General features: G+C 35.7%; 2 protein-coding genes across 2 annotated transcripts in view; one reads left to right on the plus strand and one right to left on the minus strand.

Annotated features, from left to right (window-relative positions):
* The window catches only part of LOC129248681 (cytochrome P450 315a1, mitochondrial), a 28,619-nt gene extending 24,320 nt beyond the window's left edge, over window positions 1-4,299 (plus strand). Inside the window, exons 5-7 of the mRNA XM_054888314.1 lie at window positions 2,801-3,016; window positions 3,890-4,105; window positions 4,180-4,299. Of these exons, the coding sequence (XP_054744289.1) occupies window positions 2,801-3,016; window positions 3,890-4,105; window positions 4,180-4,299 (552 nt within the window). The remainder of the gene's footprint in view (window positions 1-2,800; window positions 3,017-3,889; window positions 4,106-4,179) is intronic.
* A 28-nt stretch (window positions 4,300-4,327) lies between these two features.
* Window positions 4,328-9,632, minus strand: LOC129248674 (sphingomyelin phosphodiesterase 4). Its single transcript, XM_054888306.1, has 11 exons — window positions 9,417-9,632; window positions 9,017-9,316; window positions 8,268-8,810; window positions 7,930-8,198; window positions 7,662-7,866; window positions 7,137-7,240; window positions 6,761-7,067; window positions 6,574-6,690; window positions 4,951-5,073; window positions 4,769-4,877; window positions 4,328-4,656 (listed from the first exon to the last, which is right to left on the minus strand). Exons 1-11 carry the CDS (start codon window positions 9,441-9,443, stop codon window positions 4,463-4,465), a joined length of 2,298 nt encoding a protein of 765 aa, XP_054744281.1. The 5' UTR covers window positions 9,444-9,632; the 3' UTR covers window positions 4,328-4,462.
* Between the last annotated feature and the right edge of the window lie 2,550 nt (window positions 9,633-12,182).

A 12,182-nucleotide genomic window follows, 5' to 3' on the forward strand; every position in this document is an offset into this window, starting at 1 on the left:
CCCTTAACTCTATGAATCGAAAATTCATCAGACTATTTAATACATATGTATGTAAGTATGTATGTAGTGAGAAGGATTTCTCAAAACTTTATAGGGAATGCTTTATCAGAAATCGTATAAAATCCAAAATGGCAATTCCGGACCATTATTACTTATTTGTGGAATTACATTTAAAATAAATTATAAAATTTAATAGTTAGGCTGCAGCCTATACATTTATAAAAATTTCTGGTGGTAAGAATTTTTGATTATCTCATCTAAACCGTTAATCTCATTTAGGATAATAATTTAAGGCTTCTGAGAGAGACCATCAAAATATGTATTCAGACTTATGAACTTCGCTACAAACGTAATGCAAGTAATTGCAGCTCTTAACACCAGGACAAATAAAATTGTAAACGGAAAGTCTGTACTCGTTTCATTGAAATGTTCTGCCAATTGCATTGAAATTCACTTCTAAGTGAATTACAAGAGCTGCCCGAATAAGAGTTAATAAATTACTTCTACAAATGAAATTTGTTCAAGAAAGTTTGGTTCCTGTAAAGTTAAAAAACTGACACTTTTTACTTCGTATAGGAAAACTAAAGGAAATTCAAGGTATAATTGGCCCCATATTTTTTAGGTATAGCACATTAGATTCGAGTTTACGAAAATGGGAATAATACCATAAGTCTCTGAAAATTAGAATAAATGTTATCACCACCTAATATTTTGCATGCTAAGACCACCTTTCAAAAGCTGACTGACCTGTCAAATCGCATGACAAACTTTTGTAACAAAGTCTTTTGAGCATTTTCATAAAAATGAAAAGGAAAGGGAATTTCTTTTGCTCCTTAAACAATTTTTTTGCATAAAAAAAATACGATTACACAAACCAAACAGCCAATTATCGCATATAAGATCCCCTCGAATGTACATAATACGCGATGATGTGATTAGACGTTATCAGTGTGGCTTCACTTTAGTAAATCAACGGCAGATCAGATAGTCACAATACAGCAAGTCCTGGAACAGACCTGCAAAAAGAAAAGAAAGACTTGACCATCTCTTTGTCGACTTTAAAGTACGGGTTGACAGCACGAAAAGGAGTTGCCTATATGTCGCGATATCTGAGTTTAGTACATCCGCAACACTAATATGATGTTGATGATGATTACTTGGTATCGCGCCGATCATTGGGCGCACAGTGCCAGACGAAATCGCGGAATTGTGGAGTTACGAGGAAGCCGATCTGCAGGCTACCGAATGGGTCACAGGTTGCGGATAGGTATAGATCCTGCAGATGTGAACCGTAGCTGCGAATAAGTATCTGTTCGCAAATCAAGCAATACCAATAAAGCAGCGGGTAGGAGTAATAGGTGTTGCCGGTCTTGCCTTGTAGTATGACAATATCTTCAAAAAATCCAGAGCGTCCGATAATTTCCACTGATAGGGTGAACAAATGCCGCCTTTAAACTCCACGTCGCAGCGTCTGTCTTTTAGTGAGCGACCACCTTGTCCCTTGGAAATTATATTCCGCGCAAGTTATACCTAAGGTGGCAGCCCTACATCTTGAATAGGGGTTCGAGCCTAACACCTTATTACTCCGAAATCACTGAAACCAGCAAAACTAATATGGCTGTGTAAAATTTCATTGCGCCACCTTGTACTTTATATACCTATAAGAGGTTTAAATAAAGATTTTCATCACTCAAGATAATTTTTTAGTTAAAAAGTTATTCAAAAACAAAATAGGATAATTAATTCTGCGCCACCTTGTATTATACGAGTATTCTAATAGCGGTCGCCCCTCGGCAGGCAATGGCAAACCTCCGAGTGTATTTCTGCCATGAAAAAGCTCCTCATAAAAATATCTGCCGTTCGGAGTCGGCTTGAAACTGTAGGTCCCTCCATTTGTGGAACAACATCAAGATGCACACATCAAATAGGAGTCGGAGCTCGGCCAAACACCTAACAGAAGTGTACGCGCCAATTATTTTATTTATTTTTTTTTAATCGAGTGATTGCAGTATAATCTTTATTCTTGATAAAATACTCATATTAGAAGAACTCTTCGTTATTTTTGAGCAAGTACTACGATTTTGAGTAGGATGTTTGAGTGTAAAAATTAAATAAAAAAGTGATAGTTTATCATTATTCTTAAGCGAAAAAATTATATTAAAAAACTAAGCATTAGTCTTAAAAAAATTAAAATTATACGATGATCGTTTTTTTGATGCAAAAAAAGGAGGTAAAATAAGAAATTAGAAAATTAAAGTTTGGCTTTATCAAATATTCAAATCTAAAATGCTTTATAATTGTTTTTAAACAAAATGAGAAGATAATCATTTTCACAGATAATCATTTAAAAACTCTCCTTTATTCTTGAATAAAAATTAAAAAGTATATTTAATACCTTTCGTGAAGAAATTAATTAAAAAATAAAAATTTATCTAAAATAAAAAACTAAAAATAAAAATCGTTATCAATATTACTGAGTAAAACATAAAAATTGTCATCATTATTCTTGATAAATTTAAAATAAACTTTAAAAATTTCAATAAACAATAAAACAAACTAGCATTAAATTTTTCTGAATTAAAAATTAGAAGATCAATTTTCAAACAATAAACAATTGAAAAAAGTGATTTGATTATTTTGAGCGAAAAATAAGAATTAGAAAGACAAAAATAACGTGAATCGAAATTATTATTTTTCTCAATTTTTTTAATAAATAAATAAATGTTACTCTTAAATTTTTTCCTTTGACAAATAATTTTGTTAATAAACATCTTCCGTAAACTATCTTTTACTGCTGCAGACAGCCTACACTACAGAATGGGCATTTTATCTACTCACCCAAAATCCAGAAATGCAAGAGCGCTTGGCCAAGGAAATGGCTACCAATGATGGGCGTGGCAATATGCTGGTACATGGTCTAATTAAGGAGGCAATGCGTTTGTATCCGATTGCACCATTTATTGGGCGCTACATGGCTACCGAGGCGAACATTGGCGGCTATCAAATCGAGAAAAATGTATGTATGTATAGTAATTAAAAAAAATAAAAGAAAACCCGTCTATAAATATCTGACTGTATAGCACAAGCTTTAATTGACTAGTCTGTTAGTTTTTATGCCGAACTAACACTATTTTTTGCATGTATTTTCCTCTGCAAACCACGAAAAAAAAAATAATAAAAAAACAGAAAAAATTAAATGGTAACGTTTTTTCTTTTTTTTTAATTGTTTCTGTTTTACAAGCTGTCGACGTAAAAACAAGAGTTTAAACCAACAAGCAAAACCAAAATCCAGCTATTGTACTTAAATTATTTATGCGCGAAAATGAGTTGAATGTTGTTATTATTCCTGGCTCTTGGCATATTAGTCATCATAATCAGTAATCAATTGAAAATTTGTTTAATTTTTTCCTGGTTCGGAGATCGACATGTGAAATAATGAAATTAATAGCGAAATTTCAGCATGGAACTATGTTTTTTTTGTATTTTGTCGCCTAGTGTAATCGATGTTAAAAGTTAAATTAAACTTCTGGTGAGCCTTCAGTTGTACACGTCAATTCGAGTTATTACGCTTAACAAAGCTGCCGCATTTAGCTCGACTTGAAGGGATATTTAAATTTCTATTTTCTTTCTATTAACCTAAAATAAAATTAAAAACGTATTTTTTATTAATTTGCGCAGCCATAAACATGTTAAAGTAAATTTACCTTCTAACTTAATGCGGGTGCGTTCCTTTTCTCCTACTATTGCCCTTTTTCACGAATTAAATAGTCAATACATTTTTCTTTCGCCCTTTACTCTCTCATATACATTTATTTCTTTCTCTCATCAACAGCTTCAATTTGTTGGTTGATATATGATTTTATAGTATATCTTTTTTTTTTAATTTCAGAGCCTGGTGCTACTCTCCCTGTACACTGCCGGCCGCGAACCTACGCATTTCCAAGATCCAGAGACGGCGAAGCCGGAACGCTGGCAACGCAATGAGGAAACCGGAGAATTGCAAGAGGTGTTGCAAGCGCATGGCTCATTGCCATTTGCCATTGGCAATCGTTCGTGTATCGGACGCAGAATGGCCATGAAACAAATGCATTGCCTGTTAGCGATGGTAAGAACACAAAGACACTTTGTTTATATTTTGTGAGATTTAATCTGACTCTATTACGCTCTCTCTTTCTTCAGGTTATAAGTAACTTCCAATTGCAATGCAATAATACCAAACCGATTGACTGCAAACTGCGACTGGTAACAGTGCCCGATGAGCCGTTAAGATTGGCAATAAAATCTCGTGACATCGCATAGCCTTAGACAATATACACATCAACACATATACATATATATGTATATATATATACTATTCTTTGCACTCAGTTTAGATTTTAAATACACACAAAAATGTTAAGAAATTTCAAATATAAAGGAGAATAAAGACAATAATAATTATGTATCTATATAAATATATAAATTACGCACATAAAGCTAGTATAGTTATATATATAGAAAATATTAGTATAAAAATTAACAGTCCGAAGATGGGTGAGTGCCACAGGGAATAACCAGCAAGCATGAAAAATGTCATGAGCCCAAGCACTTTGTATGAAGCCAACGGACGTAGACAGATTCGGGCGGGTAGACGTTCCTCACACAATTCACTGACACCTTAAAATGTATAAGTTTTAATAAGTGAATAATTAATTGTACGTGTAGTAGTTTAAAGTATTTAACATAAAAAATATATATTTATGCTTTCAAATTTAGAAATAATGAGTACCTCTTGATTTGTCAAACCACTGTTGAGTCATGGGCGGGTACAGTAATTGGCGCGCAAATTTACCCACAAAATCTGAACGGCACCATAACGCTTCAATTTCGTCACCAAACTATATAAAATGAAGATGAAAAATGTTAACGAATTGAATTTTTTTCTATATTTTCTTTGCAAGCTTTGCTTACCATCTCATTGATGCGAAAGGAAACCTTATGCAAAAATCGTACTAAAAATTTAACCTCATAATCTTGGATAGGTAATGTGGCGGGATCGATTGTCGCTGATAAATTCGCTAAATTACTTTGCATCTGAAATTGTAGGGGGAAAAAATCAATGGAGTAAATGTAAAAACTGAATTTTGAATGTACACATTTAAAATAAAAACTCAGTTCTTTTTAAATTTCAATGCAAATCTCTTTCAAAGGCCGAAAAGCCAAACAAAGATGAAACAAAAATATCAACTTGCTTTAGTAGACTAACTGAATCAGGACTGTGATTTTCGGACATATAGGTAAACGTACAAACTCAATCGGACCAAAGAGAAAGATGTGTTAAAAGTGTCGACAGTCGGTACTACGTATCTGGAACGACCCGGATTTATATCTGGCCAAGGACTGTCACTTCAGCAACATTCCCCGTATAAGTATGGAGAATGTTTATGCTGCTACAACAAAAACAACAACAGGTGTTAAACGAGTTAACTACTTATGGTAGAATTTGAAGAGTTGACTGTTGCCGGGGCTTTTTCACATATGACGAATATGTTTAAGTCTATTCTGAATAAGTAAAAGTTAATCTGCTACAGCACGCTGAACGTGATTCTGTCAATGTTACGGAAGTTTGACATCGGAACTCGAGCTCCTCGTCGACAATAAGTGGTAGGTGGTCAGCACAAACGTCATTTCATTCGCAAAACTTCCGGAAAGTTTTACATGTCTGTCGGTCAAAGTCATTACAGAGCTGTCTATAGTCAATATCAGCTCCCAACCGTCTCGAGTATTTCTTAACTTTGTCGGTAATCTACTTTCTGTAATAGCTTTTTCTGAAGACGACTCGGCTTATACGTGTCGACAGAAATAATTTTCCTTAAGTGCAAGTAGTATGCAACAGAAATTAGAAGGCATAAACATTCCCCATAAATGTTTAGGCAAAGCTGCTGAAGTTACAGTCCTTATCTCGAATCACGCTTTAAATCTTTGGCACTTGAAGCGACCACCTTGGCTCCTTGGCACCACAAGATCTACTCAGATTTCTTCGGAGGTCGGGTAGATTTAAAGAAAATTAAAAAAGGAACCCGAGTGCAGTACAATTAACTTAATATTGTCTGAATGGTGTCCTTACTAGCCTGTCCCGACAAAAAAAACAAAAAAAATTCCCCATTATTATCAACGGTTAAACGATTTTTCGAGGTTTGCTCTTTAAAAGACCGTTATTCAGAAACAGCTGATGGGCTTACGTCACTTGAGGTGTCAACCAATGACACTTCGCTGATATCTAAACAACAACTGATTGGACTAGTGTGTGAATACATGTGAAAGATCGGTCAGAGTTCGGCTGCCGAATCTCCCAAGTGACGTGGCAGCCGAAGCTCCCCTTACAATTTTCTTTTTCATCATATTTAAAGAGCAAACTTTGTAAATCTATCATCCTTGAATATTATACACTGTTGTTGTTGTTGTAGCAGCATAAGCATGCCCCATACATGGAATACAGGGAATGCTGCTGGAGTGACAGTCCTTGGCCGGGCATAAATCCGGCTCGTTCCGGTAGCGTAGAACCAACTGTCATTGGAACATGTGAAGACTCACCTGCGTTGGTGTAACTTTTGTAAAATCCAAATAATCGCTGCTGTCATACGCGGAAAAGTTTAATGGTGGACTGCTGCGATCGTGCACTTGCTCCATTGTGATTTCCGGCAGTCGAACCTGAAAGATTTATAAAGATTTCCTTTGCTAACAGCTCATTGTATTCAATTAAACCAAGTAGAAAACTTACATCAAACATAATCGATAATGAACGCACAGCTAAATCTAGTATATCTGGTATTTTTCCAATCTCTTGTAATTTCAACTCCGCCGGTGAGATGTCCTCAAAAAGGCTAGCAAACATTTTACGCAAAAAGCTATGCGACTTACGTTGTTCCACAATGTCATGCCGTATATTATCGATTTCTTGTAGAACATATAAACGTGAAATGCAAACTGTTTTTATAACTTGTTCAATTTCACATTTTACTCTTGGTCCAAATAGTGGTGTGTAACTTTCTTCGTGGAAGATTCCATCCCATTCACTTTTACCATGCCTGTAAATTGAAAAATAAATGTGTGAAGTAAAAATTAACGTAGCCACAAGTGGTTTATAAAGTAGTTACCTGGAGTAAACTGAATGTTTCCGCGGTGAGTCAATGCCGAGTTGACAAACGTAGGCTTGCTCCGCTTGGCATAGCATTGTTGGAAGATTAGGCTGGCCGAAAACCTGAAAGATTCAAGAACTAATTAATTGCTGGTTCACGTTGTATTGGAAATAGCTTCTGCACATAACACCTTCATGTCATCGTAATAATATAAAATATTCCCAGAAATGTTCAGGAAACACTGCTGAAGTGACAGTCATTGGCCTTATATAAATAATCTCCGGGTTTTCCGGTAATTTATACTCGACGAGAATGGGAATAATGTTAGCTTCATATTTTTTTAGGTTAAATTAGACGATTTACAAAACTTATTTTCTTGTTGTTGTTGTAGCAGCATAAACATTCCCCATACTTACAAACGGGGAATGCTGGAGTGACAGCCCTTGGCCGGATATAAATCCGGGTCGTTTCGGTAACGTAGTTTTTTTCTTAACTAAGTTTGCTTGGAAGGACCTCTTTTCTAATTAACTTTTCGCTACTCACCTTTACCAATCTGTGCAGCATGATGACATTTCTGAATGAAGTGAAATCCAGCCGTTCAAAACGGGGTAATATGTATACAAACACCTGCGTATATATTACCAAATTCTCCGCTATGAATGTGCTGAAACGTTGACTTACTGCCACTTCATTGCCGGTCGTCATGCCACAAACACCGCTAGTCGCAGGGTTAACATTCCCACTACCACTGAAAAAAAAAACATAAAATAAATAAGATTACATTGAGAAAATATCTATCACAATTCCTTACTAGCAATTGGTATTTTGCCCATCAAACAAATAGCGCCAAGGTTGTATATAGCTCAGCCATAGCTCCAGCACCACCGAAAGTGAGCTATCCAGTGGCCAGCGCCCTATAATGCTTTTCAAAAATGGATATATACGAGTTTTGATCATAGGATGCGCCAACTTGCGTAGTATAGCCATAGGAGTGTGATCCATATGCATTGAATTAGAAAATGTGTGTACTTGCTTCACGAGTATGCGTACTACGCGTATAAATTCACTGCTCGGCAGATCCTAAATTGTAAATATATGTTATTAATATAAAGATTAGAAATATCGTATACTTGTTCCACATGAACATACCCGCGCCTCATCGATGTCGTAACGCAGCCATGTATCGACGAAGAAGTGCAGCACTGATTCGGTGCGCCAGGAATGCGTTCGCGGCGACTCACAGCTTCGTGCGGCCTGTACCGCCGCTGCAGCTGCCGCCGACGTAGAAGGTGTGTCGGTCTGGAACAAACTGGTGTTTGTTGGTATTTTCAAATACTTTGGCGAACGTTGCGGCTGCAGCGGCTGTACTGGCTGCAACGGCTGTGGTGCCTTTACCGATGTACAAATATTTGTCGGATAAACGATCGCATCTGGATTACCCGGCAGAAAAGTGCAAAGATATTCGGCTGTTAAAAAGAAATAAACAGTTTTCATGCGCTCATTGTGGACTTGCAATGCAGCTGGATACATTTTGTGGAGCGGAAATGTTGCATGTATAACAAAGTGCAGCATATAATAGTCAAAGGCGTTTAGCAAGAGAGATGTAACTTGTCGTCGAAAAGGATCGATGTTCACTAGGTCCGCGTAGAATAGTGAATATTGCCCAGACTGTATCATCTCGCTGACTTTGTGCTAAAAAAAGGCCGAATATATGAAAATATATTAGTTAATTGACATAAATAGTTGAGTGTAACATAAATTGTATGCCCTTCACTTTGTGTTAAAATAGCGAAAGATACTTTTCCAGTGCTTCAATGAACTCTACCATCTTTTGCACTCCACAAAGTTATAAAAATCAATAACTCTAAGTATTTCGGCAAAATGTATATACCACTCACCGGCAACAGATCTAAACTGAACTCAAACTTAATAGCTTCGTTGAGTAGTCGGTAGCACAGTCGCAACATTGATCCCATCGGCGAAAAAAAATCATGCAGTATGTCAAAGCACATTGGTGAATTCTCTTTTGTGGTTGCACGTAGACCCCAACCAAGACCGCCACTGCCGATGCCAAACACCGACTGTACAATACCCGGAAAGATATCCTGCAATTCACGGAGACTGCAACGCTCAAACAACTGTGTTAACTCCACGCAACGATCCGGTATGGGATAGCTAAACAGCTCCATAATGCGATTCTGGAAAACATTGAAGGCCCAGTAGAACCATACCAAATTGAGGTTAATTTGAATGTGCATTTGCATATTTATGTGTGATACGAATATTTATTGCACTTACACCGAGATTTTCGTTGTAAAACGCCATTTTTGTGTGTTTGCCTGTTGCAACTTGTACAAGGGCAATATAATTTCTTTCCACTCGGTTTGTTTACTACCAAAACGGCGGTAAGTTTTATCGCTGCTAGCGCTTCTGCCGACAACCGGCTGCACTTCTACCTATGCTACCAGATGTGACGATGAAGTAAGTGTTGTACGCTATATTCCAAAAATAAAAGTCAAAGGGAAAAATAGAGGGCAGAATTTTTTTTATATAAATTTTGAAAACAAACTTTTGATAACTCAATTTGGAGGAGCAAGGTGATACGAATTATTATAAGTTTTTATTTAATACTTTTCGCACAAAAAGCATTCAGTAGGCCAAAAAGGAGGTTGGCATATCAAATGTTTTTGAAAATAGGTATTTCGTTCCATTCTCTAGCTCTATTCGAACACTTTGACACAAAATAAACAATGCTAAGCAATCACTTATTATTTATAATTTTTAATTATCAAATAAAAATGTTTATTGGAAACTCTTCGAAACTTAGAAATTACTTATTTTGTTTTGTTTTTCGGTCATAAGTTTTGAAAACAGAGCACACTGCTTGACAAATACCACCAGTGGGGTGGAGTAGCTCAATTTAAATTATGAGCAAGCTTGAGCATTCTTTTGCATGTCGTTTGCAAACTAAACTAGACCCTAAACTTAATAAAAAAATTTAGATGCAAATGTGGACCACTGATGTAGAGCTAAAAATAACAACCATTTCGATTGAGGGCTTTACAAAAAAGAATATAACCTTCAAATGGCTGTGGTCTCAATCATTATCAAGTCGGCCGAAATATGTATGTATATGAGATCCCAGCCTTTCTAGCAATATATTTATTATAAAGTTTTCAATAAAAACCATATTAACTTCTATAAAGTATCCAGAAAAGAAAGTTTTTCTTCAAAACGCAATTTCCGCGTATTGCCTGTGATCGCAGATAACCTATTGACCAAAAGATGGGTATTTTAACAAAAACAAAGGCCCATAACCAAATCAATATACATATGTATGTCAGACACGATGTATATAGTTCAGCGCTAGATAAGTATCGTAAAAAATATCTGCTTTTCCAAACTGGTAATGGGTGTTCACACACAATTTATTGCCTTGTTGCTCGTTACTGAGCTATCCCTACCTATAAGCTATCCCCAAATATCTATATCTATACTAATATTATAAAAAGGAAAACTTTGTTTGCTTGTTTGTTTGTTTGGTTGTAATGAATAGGCTCGAAAACTACTGGACCGATTTTAAAAATTCTTTCACCATTCGAAAGCTACATCATCCACGAGTAACATGGATTATATTTTATTTTGGAAATAGGGCTCGAGATATAGGTCAAAACGTGGACCCGGGTAACCTTCGGATGTGTATGTACAATATGGGTATCAAATGGAAGCTGTTGGTGAATGCTTTAGTCCAGAGTATTTTTCATGCCGCTCCGTGACTAGGGTCTCGAGATAGAGACCAAAACGTGGACCCTAGAATGTGTTTGTACAATATGGATATCAAATTGAAGCTGTTGGTGAATGCTTTAGTACAGAGTATTTTTCATGCCGCTCCGTGACTGGGGTCTCGAGATATAGGTCAAAACGTGGACCCGGGTAACCTTTGGTTGTGTATGTACAATATGGGTATCAAATGAAAGCTGTTGATAAGTGCTTCAATACGGGGTAATTTTCATACCTATTGATGACTAGGGTCTGGAAATATATGCCAAAACGTGGACCCGCCGTGTCTTTGCACCGAATTAATCCAAACTTACGCACATTGTTAAGTAAGTATTGAAAATGGGTTTCGTAAAGTTTGGTTGTAATTCGGAGCACTGCCAACGGGTACAGCGTTCTTTTGAACCAGCCATAATGTCGCTTACTTTTTTAACGCTTGGAGCGGAACTGAACTGTCAAATTGACAGTATGAGTTACAATGTGTCAATATTTCTTTCTGATTTGGATGCCATAAGGAAAAAACGTAAGTGCAACATGTAACAATTGTTTGTGAATTTTTTTGGAGTGGATTTTGGAACAGTGAATAATTTCTTACGAAATTTCAGAATTTAATGTGAAATCCGAATGAAATTATGTGTTCGTGGAAAAAACAATTTTTTTCGTTTTTTTTTTTTTTTGAAAAATATAAATGGATAATGGTTAAAAAAGCTCCAATGCTCAATAAAACATATAAATTGAAACGAAAAATTCATGGATGATCAGGAAAAAAGACGATTGTTTATTCATATGCGTTGATTTGAAATTTAAAAACAATCTTCTTTTTTCCTGATTTTCAATTTATATTTTATATTTACTCAAAAACAAATAGAAAAACAAAAAATATTGTTTATGCCAAAGCGCTTGAATAAAGAATAAAGAAATAAATAATATGAAAATCATATATTTTCTGTTCTAAACCATATCTAATCTATTTTAGTGTGCCCAGCGAAGGGGGCCGGGTTTGCTAGTTAGTAAATATAAAGAAATCCATGTGAATACCCCCCTTTGTACTACTGTAATACTGCTAAAAAAAAAAAAAAATTTTAGTAACCTACATTTTGGCAGGTTGGTAATAACGTGAGACAGGTCGTAGGATTAATATCTAATCAATATTATTTAACTTATAATAAGTTGACATATAACTAGATTACCCACTTTTTTTAGCTTAACTCCCATTCTATAATTAAAAAGCGAGATTAACCATACAAAATTTCTCCCCTCAAATCCGAAAGTATAAATATACTTTTT

Source organism: Anastrepha obliqua, chromosome 1, assembly GCF_027943255.1.
Source record: "Anastrepha obliqua isolate idAnaObli1 chromosome 1, idAnaObli1_1.0, whole genome shotgun sequence".
NCBI lineage: Eukaryota > Metazoa > Arthropoda > Insecta > Diptera > Tephritidae > Anastrepha > Anastrepha obliqua.

Coding starts and splice junctions, on each gene's coding strand:
- LOC129248674 (XM_054888306.1), bottom strand. CDS start 9,443: ATGGCGTTTTACAACGAAAATCTCGGT. Junction 7,867..7,929: donor GGGCAAAATACCAATTGCTA/GTAAGGAATTGT, acceptor TTTTTTTTTCAG/TGGTAGTGGGAATGTTAACC. Junction 5,074..6,573: donor CAAAAGTTACACCAACGCAG/GTGAGTCTTCAC, acceptor CTACAATTTCAG/ATGCAAAGTAATTTAGCGAA.